The sequence below is a fragment of the Grampus griseus genome, assembly GCF_964374135.1.
Source record: "Grampus griseus genome assembly, chromosome: 8".
Lineage (NCBI taxonomy): Eukaryota > Metazoa > Chordata > Mammalia > Artiodactyla > Delphinidae > Grampus > Grampus griseus.
This window is the reverse complement of record NC_139002.1, coordinates 15632993-15654111: the sequence shown is the minus strand read 5'-3', so window position 1 is coordinate 15654111 and position 21119 is coordinate 15632993. Positions and strand designations below refer to the sequence as shown.

General features: G+C 54.7%; 1 protein-coding gene across 1 annotated transcript in view; it reads right to left on the bottom strand.

Annotated features, from left to right (window-relative positions):
• DSCAML1 (DS cell adhesion molecule like 1) overlaps positions 1–21119 on the bottom strand; it is a gene marked incomplete at both ends in the record, with an annotated part of 342843 nt that overhangs the window by 81548 nt on the left and 240176 nt on the right. Inside the window, 5 exons of the mRNA XM_082661172.1 lie at positions 4719–4991; positions 6931–7227; positions 9457–9732; positions 13173–13451; positions 19214–19360. Coding sequence (XP_082517298.1) covers positions 4719–4991; positions 6931–7227; positions 9457–9732; positions 13173–13451; positions 19214–19360 — 1272 coding nt within the window. The remainder of the gene's footprint in view (positions 1–4718; positions 4992–6930; positions 7228–9456; positions 9733–13172; positions 13452–19213; positions 19361–21119) is intronic.

Below are 21119 nucleotides of genomic sequence, written 5' to 3'. Positions count from 1 at the left end.
CCTCAGTTTTCTCATCTGCAAAACGGAGGAGTTGGATAAAGTAATCTCTAAAGCCTGATGCTGATTTTTCAGTTGTAACAAGTCTAATATTATAGGAATATTAATAACTCACTTCAGTTTTTTTAATGCAACCCCCTCTTCTCAGGAAGGCCTTCCCTGACCACCCTATTTAAAATTGCAGGGCTTCCCTGGTGGCGCAGTGGTTGAGAGTCCGTCTGCCGATGTAGGGGATGCGGGTTCGTGCCCCGGTCCGGGAAGATCCCACATGCCGGGGAGCAGCTGGGCCCGTGAGCCGTGGCCGCTGAGCCTGCGTGTCTGGAGCCTGTGCTCCGCAACGGGAGAGGCCACAACAGTGAGAGGCCCGCATACCGCAAAAAAAAAAAAAAAAAAAAAAAAAAAAAAAATTGCAAACCACTCTTCCTGCCCCTTGGCACTCTGATTCCCACTCCCTATTTGACATGAGACATCTTTTACGGATTTCACGTTATTAACCATTTCCCTAATAGAATGTAAGCTCCCCAAGGGCAGGAATTTTTGTCTGTCTTGAGCACAGCTGTGTTCACAGAATAGCGCCTGGAATATAGTGGGTGCGTAGTTAACGGCACTGAATGAATAAATAGATACAGCTTCGTCCACCTCCTCTTCATCGTGGACACCGCCATCACCGTGATCGCTGCCTGTCCAGTAAGGAGGATGCTTGCTCCTGTGCTCCTGGCTCCCTCTGCCAAGGAAAAGGGCCGTTGGCAGCAGCATCCTTGGCACTCCCTCCCCCCAATACATTTGGCAATCTGCCCCTGCGGAACCTGCTGTGCCCCCTTCCTCTGGATTCTGGTGTGTTCCTTCCAAAACTCCACCTGTGCCAATGGCAGGCCTTTGGCCAGGGGGTTGGCTCTCTCTTAAGCCCCCGATCATAGAAACCCCCAACACATTCTCTAGGGTGGAAGGGGGCCTCCCTGAAGGCTCCAAGCACACAGCAGGGACTTGTTGAGCAGCAAGGGAGGAAAGAGTGTGGATGAGGAGTACAGGCACTAGGGAGTGAGGGTGCGCGCGTGAGTGCGTGTGTGTGTGTGTGTGTGTTGGCACTACCTCTGGGTCCTGGCCTTACTGAGCATGGGCAGAAAGCACCTCATGCCCTTGTTTTGGCTCCGGAGGCTCAGATGCGCGGGTGGAGATGTTCCCTCACTGAGCCAAAGCCAAGAAGCCCCACTTGCAGGCCTGCCTTCTTAGTTAATTAAACATTCGGCCCGCGTGCCCAGAGATGCTTTTATACTACATTATTTTTCAGCTACAGAGGGCCCTAAAGACACCAAATCTAGGTTGGATCTCTGGGCCCTCCTCTTGGCATCCCGCCAGGGATCTCTCTGGGTGCCCAGAGACAAGCACTTGCCTTCCCCACAGCCTGGCTCTCCCCTGCCAGTCAGTGTCCAGGCAGCCCTCGAAGCATCCTCACCCTCTCTCCCCTTGGCCCTCCTGCCTTGCTGGGTCACAACAGGCTCGCTTAGGTGACATTTTCTATGGTAGCACCTGCAGCCACCTCTTGTGGCTCAGGAATGTGGCTTCACAGGAGGATACAGACAGAGGGAACATTTGTGTATGTGCAACTGCGTGTGTGCAAGTGTGGACAGGCTAACGTGTGTCTATTTGTTGCATGCACGTGCGTATAATGCGTACAGTGCGTCCATGCGTGTGTACTCATGTACACAGGTCTCTGCACGTGTGTGAGCATGCATGTGCATGTGTGTCTGGTGTGTTCTGCTCTCCTCAGCTCAGTGTTTGAAAAATTCATCAGAAGACAAGCAGTCCCAGAAGGAATGGAGTCAACAGTGGTTTTTCCAGCTCATGGAGCAGCCTGAGTTTATGCCCTGCCCTGCCTGCGGGCTCTTGGCCTCACAGAGAGATGGGGGGTAGGACTTCCAACAAATCTCAGCCTTCTAGTGCCCTGTCCTGCCCCCACTCGCCCTTTCCTACACTCCAGCTCTCTGCTCTCATCCTCTGGGTGGGACGCACGTCCCAGCCAGGCAGCAGGAGTGGGGTGGAGAGTGCTGCCCTTGGGCCCTGTCCCTCTCTCCCCCAGAGTCGGGGCCGCTTTCCACGCCCAGGGGCACCTCCTCCACCCTCCTCCTTGAGTAGCTCTTAGAACAGCACAACAGCTAATCAAGCAGCATGTTCATAATCAGCTCTGATGGGTTCTTCTGCAAAAGCGCATTCTAATGAAGTGGGGAGAGGGAGACTGGGAGAGAGCGGGGATGATGGGTTTAAGCTTTCGGACAGGCAGGGGCACAGGGTCCCAGAGCCCTCATACAAATGCTGCTTCTCGGTCTGGAGAGAAAACAAGTGACTATAGCCCTTCTGGGGCTGGATTTGCAGACCCTGTGGGTAGGCAAGGGGCCATGTGTGCACACACGCCTGTGTACTATACACACACATATGCCCCTGCTTTTGAACTCCAAGCTTGTGCTGTGTGCCGGAAGCCACATGTGCCCAGTGCAGGGGCTCTGCCCTCTGTGATCACACACACACACACACACACACACACACACACACACACACACACACACACGCACGCACATGCACGCGCGCGCACATGCCCCTTTCCCTCTCCCAGGGCTGGGAGACATGGTCGCTCAGCACAATCACAACAGGCCCAGCGAGTCGCTGAGACGGAATGCATCAGATTCAATTCATTAGGACTGATCGCTCCCTGAATGGGGCTGAATAATTGATGAGCAGAAGCAGCTTTCAGGATGTTCCGCATACTCGGAGGCTCGCTGGAGCCTTGGTATTTATTTATTTTTTTAAGCCAACAAACCCGGCCAAATGCTCGCTGGTGCAGGCGGGTGAAGGGAGTAGAGCAAAGGTTAGATGTTTTAATATGTGATGTTTACACTGTAAACTCTCGGTCCACGGCTTGTGACAGAAATGGATATAGGCAGGTCACCCCGAGATGCTGGGAACGGAAGGCAGGCTGGGGATGGGGCCTGGGGGCTGTGAGGTTCCCGCCAGCACAAGGCCCCTGGGCTGGGCAAAGGTTTTAGCCTGAAAGGGGGGGCCAAGATGCCCCTCAGCCTGGCTGGGGTGCAGCAGTGGAGGGGGGGCCAGCAAGGCAGATGCTGTTAGGGTCTCCTCTCTCCTCCCCAGGCTGGAGATGGGCCACAGAGACAGCCCGTCCCCCAGTTCTCAGGCTCAGAGCCAGGCTTCCCAGAAAGTCACTCCAACCCAGACTAATGTCTCAGTTTCAGCTCAAGAAACAAACACTGTCTGGCACTGTGACAGGTGGTGGACGCACAAGGGCGCATGGGACACGGCCCCAGTGTGCCGATGAGGGTGAGCCCCGGTGACAGGAGCAGAGGGGTGAAGCACTGATTGCACGTTTGCTGCTACCTTCCGTTTCTCCAGCTGTTCTCCTGACATCTGCCCCGGGAGGTCCCATCTTCACCACACGCGTGAAGGGGCCCAAAACGGAGGCAGCATCTGTCTCCCCAAACCTTTCCTTCCCCCAGACTCCCCTCTTCCTGTCCACAAGGCCTCCACTCCATCTTGCTTCAGGAGTCTGGGGCCCCCTGGGGCCTTCCCCCTGTGCCAGGGCCCCTTTGCCGGCCCAGACCCCCCTGCTTTCTCTTCCTTCCCATGGGCCCTAGAGCACAGGCTGGCCCCCTCTCCGGGTTCATGTGGTCCCTTGGGGATATGCGTGAGTCTGCCCTGGCTCTTCAGAAAGTGACATAAGCCCCTTACCCAGCACGGCCACCACTGACCCAGTGACTTTCCACCCCAGCTGCCTGGATTTTACTGACCTCTCCTTAGCCAGGCCTGGCAGGCGCCACCTCTCCATCCTGCCTCCTAGGTGACCAGGCCACCCTGCCCTCACCCACCGTCCAGACAATCTCCAGGCCTGTCAGTTCCAAAGAATGTGTTTGGGAGGGAGCTTCACACCCCCGCACAGCCCCTAAACCCAGGGGACAGCTGTCGTCTAGTCACAAATTCATTTATTTGCTCATTTATATGCATTCATTTGTTTAATCCACAGACATTTACTGAACGGCTGCCATGAACCAGGCACTGTGTTAGGTGCCCCCGCACAAAACACAGACCTCACCCAGGTAAGTGTGGCGGGCCTGGGAGGGAGGAGAAGTTTAGGCACCAGGCGGTGCTCTCCAGGCCTCCAGCTGCGTCAGCAGGTGGAAGGTCCTTGCCCATCCCATAGAAGCAGCCTCGGCCGGCCAGTCTGAGCCCTGGAAGGGAGTCAGGGCACCCAGCACATGCACCCTCCACCCAGCTTCTTGCTGCTTCCGCTCTGCGACTCCTGCCCCTCTCCTACCCGTTGGTCTCTCAGGGGCCCTGCTGAGTTCTGGGTGGTTCCATGCTAACATCAGGGGAACAATATAGCCTGTCCCCTCTGACCTGGGCCTCTTGCCCAGGTGCCACTGACCCCTCATGCCCCTGGGCCAGTGCTGCCGTGTCGTGCAGCCCACAGAAGGAACTGGAATGTAGAGGTACCCGTGGCCTTCTTATGTACCCCCTACAATCTCCCCCCTCCCAGCCCCCAGCAATCTTCCACCCTGCCCCCTTTTGTCCAAACTCCAGGCCGGAGCCCTCTCTTCCGTGGCTTTCCACTCCCTCAGGATTGCCTGCCACTGCCTGAGTGGCTGGCTGAAGAGTGGCCCACAATCCTGGGTGACCAGGAGGGCTCCGGTTCAGGCTGGAAGTTGGGGGAGGCCTACCTTTGACGGCCACGTGGACGCTCTGGCTGATGGAGAGCTGCGGCTGGATGAGGACGCTGCACAGGTACTCCCCTTCGTCCATGCCCTTCTGCACATCAGTCAGTTTGAGGGTCCCGTTCTCGAACACCACCTGGCGGTGGTTGTCGGGCAGCAGGAGGGCATCCTTATACCACTTGATGGAGTAGTAGGGGTAGCCGATGACCCTGCAGTTGATAAGGGTGTCCCGCCCGGCGACAGCTGTGATGTTCCTCATCGCCCGGATGCTGGGGGGGCCTGGGCAGGAGTTGGGAGGGAGGGGGAGGGGAGGGGCGATGGCGCGGTTAGCCAGGGACGGCCGGGCGCTGCCCCGCGATGCTCTTCTCAGTTGCTTGGACTCGGAAACTCTTAGGGGATGGAAATTTGGCAGGAGGAGAGGGAGGCCTTTTTTATAAGACTAAAGGCAGAGAGCTCCCCTGGTGGCGCAGTGGTTGAGAGTCCGCCTGCCAATGCAGGGGACACGGGTTCGTGCCCCGGTCCGGGAAGATCCCACATGTCGCGGAGCGGCTGGGCCTGTGAGCCATGGCCGCTGAGCCTGCGCGTCTGGAGCCTGTGCTCCGCAATGCGAGAGGCCACGGCAGTGAGAGGCCCGCGTACCAAAAAAAAAAAAAACCCACAAAAACAAAAACAAGACTAAAGGCAGAGGTTGGAACTGGGGGCCTCCGTGGTCTCTCCCGGACTACTGTTACTATCTTCAATTAGTTGCAAACAGACATGTTTGCATTCATTCATGCCCAGGGCGAGACTCCGTTCCCCTAACGGGAGAGGCTAGATGAGCGAACTAAAGCCTCACCAAGAAGTTACTGGGATTTGGGAGGGCGAGTCCTCATTTATGAGGAGGTTAAGATTCGGGGGTGAAAGTGGAAAAGTAGAGATTTTGTTATTTTCATTTGATTTGCTCATAATGGTCTTGTACCAAAAAGGATCGCACATACATTAACTATTTAAAGGACGATAGGAAGGTCTTCAATGGATGAGTTTCTTTCAACAGGTAAATGTGTTTTGTGGGCCCCCGAGAAGGGGCTATAAAGAGGGGCTCTGATCACACTGGCGGAGGGGAGGGAGTGTCATCACCTGGGTCAGGTAGGTGGATGGCCACGTGGGAATTGCAAAGGGGGCTCAGAGGCAACCATGCAGGGTTAGTGCTGGAATGGGTACATGAAACTCTGGGCTTCCAGCTCCCCCCCCAGTAGGTGAGGGGCAGGACCAGGGCATCTCCCACGACCCTGCAGCTCTGTCCCCTTCCAGTTCAGAGAGGGTGGGAGGGTGGCCAAAGGGAGGCCACATTTCTCATGGGGGGTCGGATACCTGGCACAGGTGAATTTAGCATGAACCCCCCACTCCCCTTCCCCGTGCCTATGACAGCCACCAGTGCCCCTAGTCCAGCGCCCCTTCTCCCCCACTCCCCTGTGCCTCTTCTGCTCTCGTGTCAGGGCTCACTGGTTGGGTCAGATGAGGACCAATCTGACACCACAGGGCTGCAAAGAGCTTTAGAGGATCCTCTGCTCTCACCACAGCAACCTGGAGACCTGAGGCACGGGGATGGTCACCTTGAGGACTCCTTCCCCCTCTCTTGAAGGTGCTTGCCTTGGGGCACCCTCACCCAGCCTGAGTCCCCTATTCTTGATGGCTGGGGTCTTGGAGGGTAGCCAGGGGAGGGTGGACTGAGAGATGCTGGTGCCCTGGCTCCTGGCTGCTTACACCTCCTGGAGTATTGTGGGAGTGGGATACAGCTTCGGTGGACACCTCTATCAAAGGGCAAGCCTGGCCCCACTTCCCCTTCCTTGTCCCTGGCCTTGCAAGGCCCTGGTGGGACTGTAGGTGCCAGTGGAGCACTTAGTGTACCTGGGGCCAGAGAGATTGATGGGGAGGAACGGGGTGGGGGGCAGGATTGTGGGAGGGGTGAAGGGGTATGGGGAATGGGAATGCAAAGGGGGAGAACGGTACCAGACACACACACACACACACACACACACACACACACACACACACACACACACGAATGGATGATGGGACTTGTGGAGGGCAGGGAAACGGGGAGAGAGAGGAGAGAGACCTCTACTAAAATCAAAATGACGATTAAGAATAAGTACTAATCACCACAAGAAGAATGGTAAGCACAGAGATGGCAAAGGAACTCAAAAGCCTATTCTGATATTTAAATGTAGACAGGCACCTCTTACGTTTATTCGCGCCTGATATTCAGCACTGCCCACCGAGTTCCGCGCCGTGCACCGGTACACGCCCCCGTCGCGGATCTGGGGCCCCGTGACATTCATGTGGCTGATGGTGGTGCCGTCGGACATGGTGTACTGGCTGGTGCGGTGGCTTCCGTCCCGCATGATGGGCTCGTCGTCCAGGGCCCAGGTGACGGTAGGGGGCGGGGCGCCCTTGGCTGCGCACATCAGTGAGAACTGCTCCCCGGGGTTGACCACCTTCTCGCTGAAGGACGAGACGATGCGGGGCGTGCCGTCTGCAGGGAGCGAGGAGCCCCCTTAAGGCTCACCGAGTCACAGAGAGACCATCCCCCCAGGCCACCCCACCTCGTCATGGGGAGGAGGCAACGCAGAGGACGTAACAATGGTAAAGCCCTTCCGCGTACTTCCAAGATTCATGTACCATCCGCAAAACCCTGTTTAGTGCACGTGAATGAAGACTCCTGGATTTGAATCCTCCCTCAACTACCTGTTAGTTCTGTGTCTTTGGGCAAGTTACTTAACCTCTCTGAGTCTTTCCATCTCCCCTCTGTGGAGGATGGAGATAATGGGGATAATGATTATATCCTCCTGGTACTGATGATGTGAGGAGTAAATGAATTAATGCATTAAAGATGCTTACACAGCACTTTGCAAGTGCTTAATAAATGTTAGCTCCTCTCAACTTTTCCTTTTCTGCCTCTTTCTCCTCCCTTTTTAAATAAAGCCATAGAGGCTCAGAGGTTAGCTATGTGTGGAACCAGGACCTGAATGGTCCAATTCCAGCTCTGATTCGAGTGGGAGGGGTGCTGGTGCTGTAACTCTGTTAGCAAAAGCCTGAAGCTTGAGTCTTAACATGTGAGCTGCCCGGGGCCAGTGGTGGTGGTGGGGTCTGTTTTGGGGCTTAAGTCTTGGTTAATGGAATAACCTCGGACAGCATAAGTAACCCCCGGGGCCCCACTTCCTCCATGGATCATGGGGGATGTAATCATTAACCCTGGCCATCCTTCCACACAGGATTGCTGTAAAGGATTAAAATAGGTGCTAAATCCTTGAAAAAGTCAAACACCAAAACAAACATACAAAAAAAAAGCAAGGCAAATGTAACATGGCACTCCACATCCCACCCACATGTCACACCAAAATGCTGACGTTAACTCAGGCTGCCAGCCCCTGGCCCCATTTCTGAGGGAGAGCCTGGTGCCTGGTGGAGCCTGGTACTGCCTGGCGTGGCCACTGCCTCTGGCCTCTCCTCTGCCTCTCTCCCCAGCCCTCCCTCTCTGGCTGCCCCTCCCTTCCAGCTCATTGCCCCTCTCACCAGCCTCATTCTCCACATCCCAGCTCTGAACTGGTGGGCACCAGCTGCCCTGTGAGATCCACCAACGGCACAGGGGTACCCTCAGAGAGAAAATGCACTGGGGGGGAGCAGTCTGCTCCTGGGTGGGGAGCAGTTCAGACAGGAGGTCCCCTGAGATGAAAGGCACCCCTTTCACACTAGGCTGTGCCCAGCTGATGTGTTTCCTCATTGGGAAGAGCGACCAGGGATGGGGCAGGACAAGAGGAGGCAGGGGCTGAGGAAGGCAGTTTGCTGGGCACCGGGTGAAGGATGAGGGCTTAGTTTCGATGGATGCCCGGCTCTCATGCCCCACTTGCCAAGGAATGAGGACCCCTGGGCTGTAACAGTGAGACAGATACCCGTGGGGTTTGCCTAGGTTTGGTGTTTTCGTTATCACAGTGAAAAATCCTTGGAAGGAACAGGATTATGGGAGCAACAAAGGAGCTGGGGAACCACTAAATTTGTTGGTAAGGGTAGGGCCTCTGCTAACCCCCCCCCCGCATCTCTGTGCAAATAAGAAAAAGGTGCCTCCTCTGCGTGGCCACAGCCCAGTGTGGGTGCGTGGCTTGGTAAGTGGAGCGCAAGCTGCATTTCAATCCTCACCCTCTTAGTTGAGCACCTCGCGTAGTGAACGACCCGAACCACCATACACAGAGGTGCTGGGTGCGGAACCTTGGGGGCGTAGTAGCTTTAAAAGGAGAGAGAAGCAGGTGGAAAGCCAGGTCCATGGTAAGAAACAGGGCCTGCAGTGAAGAGACCTCAGGCAGGGAGAGGATTCAAAAATCCAGAGGTTCCCAGCACCCTTCCAGAGCCTCTGGGAGACCGAGAGTCTTTGAGACCCTACTGAAGGCCCTTCTAATAGTGAAGTTCTAGTAATTTTGAAGGGCAGAGTCAACAGAGTATGGCGGTTAAGAGCCCTGAGTTCACACCCCAGCCCTCTTCCTTAGCAGGGCCGTGTGACCTTGGGCAAGTCATCGAAGCCTCGGTTTCCTCAGCGGTCAAATGGTTATTATAAAAAAAAAAAAAGTATCTGCACACAGGGCCCTTGGGAGGATTAAATAAGACAGTGCATCTGCCTGGAGTGCTGTGAGTGCTGAAGGAATGCCTCCTGCCTCTGGCCGGGCCGTAGGAGCCCTGAACCCGCCCGTCTGCTCCGGCGGCCCCAGCTCACCCTCGAGCACGATGATGGCGAAGTCCTGGGCGGTCTGGGCTTTGCGGGTGGCGAAGCACTGGTAGGCCCCGGAGTGGCTCTTCTGGGCCGAGGTGATGAGCAGGGTCTCGTTGCTGAGCCCGCGGATGGAGATGGCCTCGTTGGGCAGCAGCAGCTCGGTGTTGCGGTACCAGCGAATGGTGAACTCCGGGGAGCCCGTGAGGGCGCAGGAGAGGATGACCGTGCTGCCAATGCCGGTCTTCAGCTTCTTTGGTGTCAGGGTCACATGAAGAGGGTCTGTGCCGGACCAGGCAGGGGAGAGGCGAGGGAAAACAGGGAGGAAAAGGAAAGAAAAAGGACTCACTGTGAGTGGAGTGTGGCCAGGAGTGGGCTGTGGTCGCAAAAGTCCCCAGGAGTCAGGAGGCCCTGATTCTGTCTCCAAGACTCCTTGTAGCAGGGGGGACCAGGACGAGCGAATTCCTTTCTCTAGGGCTCAGTTTACTCATCTGTTAAATGGCAGGGTCAGGCCAGGAGATGTCTTTACGTCTGTTGTTCTGATGGCCTGTGCTTTCCTGACGTGGGCCCTTTGGCTGGGCGGGGCTGGGAAGCTCCCTTTGGCTCAGGAGGACGATGGGACCTCGTCTGGTTCACTGTCCTCGCTGTCACCCACCCTAGAAACCAGGGAGGCACCCACGGCCGAGCCACCTGTCTCCTGTACTTATACAGATAACCACTTGCTACCTTCTGACTTCCTTTATATGCATCAGTTAATCCCCTGCCCTTCATCCTCACCACCCCTGTCCTGCTGCAGGCCTGCAGCTCCTGGCCTGGACCCATGCAGTACTCTCTTCTCCCTGCCCCCCTTTTCCCTGTGTCCCGCCATCGGTTCTCCATGCTGCAGCCAGCCACCGCCCTGTTCAGAACTTCCACGGCGCCCAAAAACTCAGCGTGGCATTCAAGGCCATCAAGGCCCTTGGGGACCTGGCACCCTTCTCAGCAATGCAGTGTCTAGACCAGCAGCCTGCCTGTGCTTCCTGCACACGCAGAGTCTCACCTAGAGCACCCTTTGCCCCCTCTACCTACTTCCTACTCATCCTTCACATTGAACTCAGGTGTCATCTCTTCCAGGAAGCCTTCCCGGACACCACTCTCCTCCCAGGCTGGGTTAAAGATCTCTCTTCTGGGGCTCCCTGTGTGTAACTAACACAAGACTAAGGTCATGGTCTTCTAATCACCTCTTTGTGTTTCTATCTCTCCCTCTGGACTCTGAGCCACTTGAAAGCAGGGTGGTGTCCCTCATCTTTATATCACTACTGCTGTCTGAGTCATGTTGATCGCTTCACTGGCTGGCTGGCTGGTTACCACTCCCAAGCTGGCCTCTCTCCCTTCATCTCCATGCGCTTGGGGTTCTGTACAGGAGCCTTGGACCCCCAACGAGGGAGCTTGCAGGAGATGGGGGCACGGCAGGCCCGTCTGGGGGGGCACAGTCAAAGCACACACGAGTCTGCTCACACTGTGCTCTCCCTACTCACTGCCAGAGCCTCTGCCTGCTGTCCAGGAAATGTCAGTGCAACATGACGCAGGTGGCATCCTGCTTGTCCCAGTCACCAGCCAGGGCTCTCAGGGCCCTGCCAGCCAGCCAGCCGCTCTCTCCTCACTGCCCCTGCACGGGCTAGGATGCGTGGGAGGCTTGGGGGCAGAATGATGTGGAGTATGGAAAGCATTGCTTTCCTCTCCATGAACTTGGCAGAGAGGAGCTATCACAAGGATGGAAGACAGAGAAAAGCCAAGTCACTGCCCTTTGAACCTGGTTGTCCAGCCAAGCCCAGTGTGGGAGAGGGTGGGGAGCTGTCTCAGAGGAGAATGAGGTGTACCCTTCCACTCGGGGGCAGGGGCAGGCGGTGCGTGCACACAGCCGTAGGCAGTTACTTACTGTGTGTCTGTGAGCGTGCTCTAGGATGACAGTGTGTTACGTGGAGGAATGTGTGTATCTGTGAGTGTATATGGGCACCATATATGTGTGCACGTGTGTATGGGGAGGTGGGCATGTGAACTTTCAACACATCTGCCTGTGTGTGTGTGTGTGTGTGTGTGTGTGTGTGTGTGTAAGTACCTGCCTGCCTGTCTGTCCTGAGGCAGGAGCTCTGAACACCAAATTACTCAGAGTTAAGTTTGCTACTTTTCCAAGGATTTGGGGGTACGTGGCCCTCCTGACCTGTTCCCTGAGACAGTGTGTGTGTATGAATGTGAGTTTGAGTGTGTGTATGTGTGTGTATAGCAGGAGGGGTTGAAGGTAATTCTAGACCAGACAATTTTGGACAGTGCTTAGGTCAAGAGGGTACTAATCCTGGTCCTTCTACCTGCCTCCTCTGCGGTCCAGGGTTTGTCTATATAAGAGGACCGCCCCTTCCCCCCAAGCCTTCAGCGTCGTAACCTAAGCATTTGTATTATGAACTGTTGCTCCCAGAGCATTTCTTGGAGCTGTTCCTGCTCTTCCAGCTTCACAGTGGATTCGCAGAGGGGGGGTCTCTTCCCCACACTGCAGATAAATGTGCTCCAACTGCCAAGACCCCCTTGACTGTGGGGAGGACACTGGGCCCATATCTGGGCTGAGGGCGACAGGACAGCAGAAGGCCAGGAGGGGGTGGGCTCTGTGTGGTTCTCTGGTCCGCCTGAGGGTCCGCAGACCTGCAGCTCTGTGCTCATGAGATAGGTGGTGAGCTGGGCGGAGAGCATCTTTGGTCAATCTCAACGGCAGAGCGCCCCTTTCTGCAGGGGGGGGATGGGATCACCTCTGGATGGCCTCTTTCTGCTGCCCAGGCCGAATCCCTCACAATGCCCTCGGGTGCAAAGTTCAAGGACTCAGGCTACTGCTGCCCCACAGGGGTGAGATCCCACAATCCTGGGTCTCCAGATCTCTAAATGTCAGTCCCGCTGCTGCCAACACCTTCCCTGCAGCCCCGAGAGCAGGGAACTCAAGGGAGGGATGGAGGGCTGGGGGGCAAAGGATGCCCCTGGGTCTCATGAGTCCCCCTCCAGGGCTCTTTCCCTAGCTTCAGCCCCTCTGCCTCGACCTCTCTGCCCTTCCGGCAGCTCAGCAGCAGCAGGGGTCTGCGAAGACCTCCTGCTCTCCACACGTGCTCCCTGGACCCTGGGGCTCTGGGATGGGGAGCAACAGGAAGGACCAGAGTTAATGCCCAACTGGCAGGTCCTGGAAAGACTGCCTTGGGTGTTTGCCTCCAGCGTCTGCGCTGATCAATCGGTACTTCTATTAATTATCACTAAATATTCTGAATGTCGCCTCTGGTGGGTTCATATGTCCTCTGATGGATTCACGTCAGCATTGTTTCCTTATTATAGACTCTGCCTCCTCCCAAGAAGCTGAGAAGCCCTGTGAGCTTATCACATCACCGTCACTGTCGCTTTTGACCCTCGTGACCTCTGGGAGGTCGGAGGGCCAGGGTTTTTATCCCCTTTGACAGAAAAGGGCACAGAGGTGATGCCCAGGGTTATATGATTTTCCCCAAGTCAGTTACGATCTGGTGATATCAGAACCAAAAGGCAGGTTTCTGATTTCAAACCCAGTGCTTTCCCCAGGACACCAACCTGCCTTCCCCAACCAGGGGATCATCCCCTGGGGCCGGCCAGAGGCAGGGGCGGCTGCCCCCACGCCCCTCCCCACCACACACAGTGCTCTCAAAGGTTACTGAAGCTGGAAGAGGGGCTTCCCCGCTCACCGATGACTGTGAGGGTGCCTGTGGCCTCTGCCGAGCCGAAGGTGTTGGTGACCTCACAAATGTAGGTGCCGCTGTCCTCGGTCCGCAGGTCACTGATGGTCAGCCCCGTGATGTGCTTGGTCCAGCGGCTATCAGCTGGAAGGGGTCGGCCATCCTTGAGCCAGCGGATGGCAGGGATGGGGTAGCCGGAGGCGGTGCAGGGCAGCTCCATGTTGAGGCCGGCCCACACTTCCTGGGAGTGGAAGCCGTCCAGGATGGTGGGGATCGACTCGGCCGGGTCTGGAAGGCAGAGAACACGAGAGGTCCTGGCCAGCCCTGGGTGGGAGCAGGAAGGCAGGCCCCCAGAACTTGCTGCCCACCGGTGCCCGGAGTGAATGATACCCAGTGTGGGAGGCTCACTGTGTCTCCTTGTGCCCCAGACTCTGGCCCAAATGCTCCTACTCGGGCCAGATGGAGGCCCTGAGAAGCACGGCTGGGAGCAGGGGCTGGGGGAGGAGAGGATATGGTGGGCAGACTAGGCTAGAATGACAGACAGACAGACAGACAGAGGGAAAAAGGGAAACAGCAAGAGACACAGGGAGGGAGGGACTTTCATACAAACAGTCCCTGTGACATGAGGATCCTGACATCTTGGGTTTGTAATTCTGGTCAGTCTCAGTCTGGGCCCGTCAAGGATGGGCCTCCCTGTCCCCTCCTGTCTCTTCCCACCTGCAATCTGGGCAGGCTCAGAGGGGGCAGTGCCTTTCCACCAGGGCCCAGAAGGGTTCGGAAGTTAAGCCTTCCACAAAGCACACTGGCTACCCCAACGATGCTTCTGTGTTTTGCATTCCCAAACCTAGAGAAAGCAGCGACTGTGGGCCTGCGCCCTACATTGCCCGAGGCCTAGGCCCTCACTGGTGGGATTCTGTGTGTGATGCCTGTGTTATGTGAGCGGCGTGCTGGCTGCTACCTCAGTCTAGTTCTCACCCTAAAAGGCCTCTCTGGGTTTTCTGCCCACCGGGGACCTTCCCCTGATGTAAAACTCCCATAGGCTCCCTCTACCTACATATTACAATCCACACTTCTTATCCTGAATTAGGCCTTCTGGGATCTGTGATCTCACGCCAACCAGGTCCCTGGCTTGGCCTGCCTCCCGCCCCCCGACCCCTTTCTGATCTCACCAGTTCCCCACTCAGGGCATGCTGTCCGCCAGCCCACTCTGCTTGGCCAACTCCTACTAATCTTTCAAAACCAGCTTCAACGTCACCTCCTCTGGACGCCTCCCTCAGGCCACTTTCACTGGATTCCCATAGTTTTCCTTTGCTTTCATTTTATTTTCAAGCAGCCTTTTCTTTTAAAGAAAAAGAATGAAAAGTGCAAATATGCACATGACAAAACTTCAGAAAGTAGAGGAGAGCACACAGTGCAAAGGGAGTCTCCCTCACCCCTGCACCCAGCCACCCCGCTTCCCTCCCAGGGGCGACCACTGTCGCCACGCCCCCCCAGGCCCTTGCCAACAGCACTTAGCACCAGGCCATGTATCTGGCTCCCCTGGAAGGCCGAGAGCTCCTCGAGGCAGCGCTGATCCCCTACGGCATCTCCACGTGCCTGGCACAGAGCAGGGCTACTGAACCATAAACGTCTGAGGGAGGGTGAACGGGGGCACGTGGGCATGGGGCGGGCCGGTGGTCTGCCTTTTCCACATGGCAGAACTTTACAGGCTCATGGAATAGTAGAGCTGGCTTAGGGACTCGGAAGGCACACACAGATGAGGGCCTGGAGACCAGAGAGGTGCAGTGACCTGCTCAGATCACACTGCAGAGCCAAGATCCGAAACCAGGTCTCTGCCACCCTTGTTCAGTAAATGGGGTCTAACCCCGGATTCTGCTCCAGAGTGAACCGTGAGAGCGCTGATGCCCCTCTCGGCCCCTTCTTGACTAAATGGGAAACTTCCACTGTCCTCAGCTCACCCGCGCCACCCCCCCCCCGCCCCCTTTGGAGACAGGCTGAGCTAGGAATGCTCCTCCCTGGGGAAAGAACTTTCCAGAAGATTCTCTGCTCCTTCCCTATTGTCCATGGCTTCTCACAGGGAGCCTGAGACTGGGAATCAGGAGACCCAGGCACCAGTCAGCCTGGGTCACTGATAAGCCGTGTGACCTTGGGTGAGTCTTATGATCTCCCAGAGACTGAGTTTCCTCGTCTGCACGTGGAGGTGATACCACTGCTTCCAGATCTCCTAAGGCTGTTGTGGGCAACAGAGCAAAATGTGTGTCAAAGAGCTCGAGTGACACTAACCCACCACGCAGACATGCCCGGCGATTACTATTCTGCCCCCGCCCGCCCTCCCTCCCTGCCAGCTTCTGCGGCCTCTTCCCCATCCTGTGGGAATGGTTGGGCTAAACAAACCCGGTGCCAGGGAAGAATTACTCAATGTGACACTTAATTGATGCAAAATACACAAATTCCGTGGCGCACCGCAGAATTTACAAGCGGAGGGGCCCATGGGGCGGTGGAGGAAGGGGCTGGGGGTGGGGATGGAATTAATCGCCGAGTCTCAGGCGTGAAATTAAATTCTGAGGGAAAGAAACCTCTTTCATTACTCTGGAGCAGAAGTAAAATGCTGTGGCGTGTATGGTGGCAGCCTGGGGGGATCGGGGGCTGCCAGGGCCAGTGCAGGGCTCGGAGACAGATGGCCTGGTCCTGAGAAATCTCTGGGGATACGCTGGGGCTGGGCTGGCGGGGGGTAGGGGGTCAGTGTGCCCCGGGGTCGGGGTCGGGGGCTGCTGGGACCTCTCCCAGCTGGCTGAACAGTTCTGCCCTGGAATATGACTTCTGCACCTGGCTCGGCACCCCGTGAGCGGGGGAACCCTGGTCCAGTCTCTCAGCCTCTCTGGTCCCTGGTGCCCTCCTTTATAAATGCAAATGATGGTGCCTCTTCCACAGAGCTAACGCCCATGACAGCACTTGGTAAACTCCAAAAAGCACCTCGATGTGACGAAGGGTTATTAGGTTGTATTTTTAGGGGGCTCAGTCTTTCCTCACGACTGCCTCCTCTTCAGAGAATTAACAGAAAAATGAAAAGTCCTTCCCCGCCCCCGCCCCCTGAGATGTAGTAGGAATAATAATCCAGAGACAATAGAACAACAATAACAAGGACCACAACAAACAGCAGCTACTCTCTGCTGAGCCCTTCCTGTGTGTTCGGCCCCAGGCTAAGCTTTCTACGCGCGGTACCCTGTTTAATTCTCACAACGACCCCAAGGAGAACATGTCACTCCCATTTTACAGATGGGGAAGCTGAGGTTTGGAGACATTATTGATTTGATGCCAGGTTGTACAGCTAGTGAGTGCTGAAGCTAAGACTGAAACCTTGGTCTGATTCCTGAGTCCTTTTTCCAATACGTCTCACTCTCTCCTTCCCCCGTCCCTCCCTATTACTTAATCAAACACCTGGTGAGAACTGAGAAAACCGCAGGTGTGGTTGCTGCCCTCATCCAGTGACCATCGATAAGGCACTGCGGAGGGGATCATTCTGCCCCTTCCTCTTGCCTTTGTACCTGGTGAGGAGGAGGGGCAGCCATCCCTTGGGGTGTGCCGGGCTCAGACACCCTCAGCCACCAGGTGCCCTGGCAGGGCCCAGCTCTGCCAGGACATGCAGCTGCATCTCCCATCCCTGATTCCAGGGGCTGGCCCGGAGCTTCTGGCCAGGGAGGGATGACACCCTTCCCGACCACCAGCCCCAGGAGCTCACAGGGTTCTGGCCACTAAGGAGTGAAACATCTCAGTTGAAAGCTGCCTTGGGACTGACCCCTGCCCTCAACTCTGGGAATGGATCTGAAACGTGAGGCTCTGGGCGGAGGCCTGAGCCCTCCTGACACGAAGCTCCTTCTGCACTGCCTCACTTGGGTATCAGTTGCATTTTTGCCGAGACAAGCTGCTTGTAGATTGCCTTGTCACATCACATCACATCAGGGCCCGCGTCACTCCTGGGGCCCCTTCCCCTCCGCTCCTAACGTCTTCCACCCTGTCGCAGTCATCTTGTCTATCCTTGTCTCTCTGTTAGGTTTCTGTTTTTCTCTGCCCTATGTTTTTCTCTCTCTGTGCCCATGCCTCTCCCCTTTTGTCGTCTGGCTGCCTCCCTGTCTTTGCTTCTCCGTTTCTCTATTTGGGCTTCATCTCCTAGTCTCTGGTAGCATCTCCCATTCTCCGCATCCCCACCCGCCATCCCCAGCTGGTGGGCAATGAGAGCAGAAGGAGAAGGGTTGGCATATCCTCCAGTTTAAAGGGTGCCCTTTTTGAGGGACAAGAGTGGAAGTAAGATTAGTAGGATGAAGGGGCTAAATATTCGTGCAGGGGAAAGGAGCAGGCCTGCAGGAGGGAGTATTTCTGTGCCTTTCCCACAGCGTATGAAAGACATGCAAATGAGATGCAAAACACTACACAAACAAGTCCGTATAATCTGGAAGGTAACCACTGACACGTTTGGGAATTGGGCTGCAGATGGCAAGGTCTAGCCACAAAGATGGGGCCACACAGCACAGCCCCATCTCCTCCCCACGTGACAGTGCGGTTTCCCTTGGCACTGATTAATTCCACAAATATTTACCTAGCACCTACTATGTGCCAGGCACAGGGCCAGGCTCTGGAGACACAAGGGGGAATCAGAGAGCCCGATCCTCGCTCTCCTGGCTTCCGCTTTTCCGCTCTTGCCCCCAAATGCACCAGGCAAATAAGAGGGGGTCCTGGATAGAGTCACCTGCTGGTCAGGGTAGTCCTCGCCAAACCACAGAATGTCAGAGGTAGACAGAATCTGAGCTGTCACCTAATCTAGCTCCTTTTTCAGAGATCCAGAGACATTGCATGATTTGGTGGGGGCTAGTCCCCAAACCCAGGTGTTCTATCAGTTCATCTCCCTTCCAAAAGCCACTCTGATCCCACCTCCACAAGAGCAGAGATTTTCAAGTTGCAGGTCACAAACTGTTAGGAAGTTATGAAATCCATTTGGTGAGTTGCGTCCAGCATTTAGATAAATTGAAGTGGGATAGAATAGAATAGAAAATATCAGAGTGCATCGCGACGCACGTGGTAGGAAATACCAGCGTGCGTTGCATAGGTCATGATGTCTGTGGATCACTGTCCGCAGTTTGAAAAGTGCTATTCCGGAAAGCCTTCCTTGAAGAGCGCCAAGTGCCCTTCTTTCTTCTGTGACTGGGGCACGTGTGTGGTGTTTGATTAGCGCCTTCCATGAGGGTGTGCAGCTGGAGGATGCTGGGGTCGGGGGCTCAGTGTGAATTCTGGCTGTGCCCCCCACTGGTTAAACAGTTGGGGTAAGTTGCTTGGCTTCCCTAAGTTCTAGTTTTCTCACCTGTAGAAATAAGGAGAGCAGTGCACACCTCACAAGGCTAGTACACTGCCTAAGATACAGCACATAAGTGAAATTTCTGGCACACAGAGGGATTCAGTAAATATTAGCTTTCATCCTTCCATAAGGAGCTATAATCACTCCAGAATAAAAATCCTTATTTAATTTAGAGATTTATTTTTTTTAACCTTTTGTTTGCCTACTTTCAAATGTTGTGAGGTGGGCTATAACAAAAGACATACATGTATTCAAAAATAGATAGAATAGAATCCTAAAAAATTCTTAGGGACACAAGGAAATACAAAATCTCCCTAATCCAATCCAATCCCATCGAATCATTACTATGTTTGCATAGCAGATTGTATCTATGAACTTCCTGGCAGCAAAGGCAAAAAAGGAACGACAGGATAGGTCCCATATCCCTCATTATTTGATAAATGGTAAAATAACAATTCTTCAGGAGAGTTAAGCTTCCTCAGGTATAGACTCCTGAAAAGAATTTAACTGTAGGGTCCTTATGTGAAGGATACCCAAAACCAAACTGGACAAGGTCTCCCCCAGTGGTTTCTGCACCTGTGTTCTTTAATCTCCTTCTCTGAATCCCCTGAACACACAGCAGACTCCCTGATCAGTGGTGCCGACATGCCCACCCAGTCCCGGGGGTGGGCTGGTGCCCTTCCTCCCCAGCCTTCTCGCCTACCTGTCACGGAGAGGCGGGCCCCGTTGCTCTGCCGGGTCTCCCCGCTATACTTGTGCTTGGTGATGCAGCGGTAGGTGGAGAGGGCGTCCTCCTTCTGCACGTCAGAGATGTACAGCCCGCCGTGGTAAGTAATAAAAAACCTGTTTTCTGGAGACATAATCAGGACACAGTCGATTACTCCTCTAGCTGGGCACACTACCAGAAGCAACTTGGGCCTGCAGGTGGCCTTCTCCTAGGCCAGGACTGCTGCCCAGGGGAGGGGAGGTGATGGGGAAAACAAGGGGGTGAAGCTGATGTAGTGCTGAAGGCAGGAGAGCACCTCTAACCAATGAGGATTTTCCATGTGCAAATCAATAGAAATTACAATGATTATTCCTTTAAATGTAGATACTTCAGCTTTTTACAGGAAGATGTAGGGCTTTGGAGTCAGACTAAGATCTGGGTTCCAATCTGACTCTTTTACTTATTAGCTGTGTGACCTTGGGAAAGTTACTTAACCTCTCTGAGCCTTATCTGTGCAACAGGGTGCAAATAATCCTTCATAGAGTATTATTATTAGAGTATTATTATTATTATTAAAAAATAATAAAGTGTCTGGCACACAGTGTGTGCTCTCTTAGTGAATATCAGTCCTCATCTTTCCCATCTCTTTGCAAGAGTTTGCAAAGCTTTAATGTTCATTGCTTGCTTGTTCTTACAATTGTTTGAGGTGTCATCTCCATTTTAAAATCACACAGCCAGTAAGTGGATCAGAACTCAGGCCTTCCGGCTCCCAGCTCTCCCTTTGCACTGAGCCTAAACACACGCCTAAATCCCTTTCTCTCAGTTTTCATCATTTATTCACCCAAGAAACAATTATTGAGGATAAGCTATACTAGGAGCGGGGGCGTGGAGACACAGATTTACGATACTAATTCATCATACAGTTTTTGATACCATTTTGTTCAAGGCAAAGGTGCCAGCACTGCGCCCTCCACGGTCTCACTGCCGTGACAGCGCGAAGCAGAAAGGACAGAGTAGTTTCACCCATTTAGCTGATTACGAGACAAGACTACACTCCGAGGTAGAATGGATTTTCTTGTCCAAGGTCCTAAGGCAAACCCTGAACTTGAGCTAGTCAGGGCTGATTTTAAAAGGGGGAGAATGTGGACTTGAGGGTTGGGGAGGGGCTTGCATCTGGCTTTGGGACTCTCTAAGCTCATGGTTTCCCACCCAAGACCCAGCTAGACTGAGATCGAGAAGCTAACCTAGGGTCCCTCTGCCTGCTCTCTAGGGGCACAGCTGCTTCACCAGGAAGGCATAGCAGACCTCAGGCTGCCATTTTCACCAGAGGGGGCATCAGAATCAGGACAGTGAACAATGACTTACAAGAAAGCTGCAGGGGAGAGGGTAATGCTGACCTCATACAAAGGACCTGCTAACATTGGACTGTCAGGCTTTCATAAGGAAACATTTTGGGTAGCCCCATGTCCTTCAAATCCTATTATTTCGAGGTCTGCTTCCTCCCACCTGGGTGCTGAGTGAGCCCTCTCAGCCACTGACAAGAGCCCTGATACTGGCTCATTCTATTAGGAATATCCTGTGGTGTCTCACCCCTCCAAGCATAAGCCCAAGATCTCAGCACCAGCAAACAGGGACCTCACCAAAGGATACTTTCCAACAATGAAAGCTGTAGAACTGCAGGGTTGAAAAGCTGAATGTGCTTGACCACATCTTTAACAAAGCTTCTCTGGCCTTCATTTGAATACCTCCAGGGCCGGGGAACTCACTACCTTATTTAGTGGCCCATTCCAAAATTGATAGCTCTGACTTTGAGAAAGCTCTCCCTTGCTCACCACTGAGCTCCATGGGTCCTGGTTTCTACTTGTTGGACCCTTACAGAACCAGCCTCAACCTGTGTTACTGA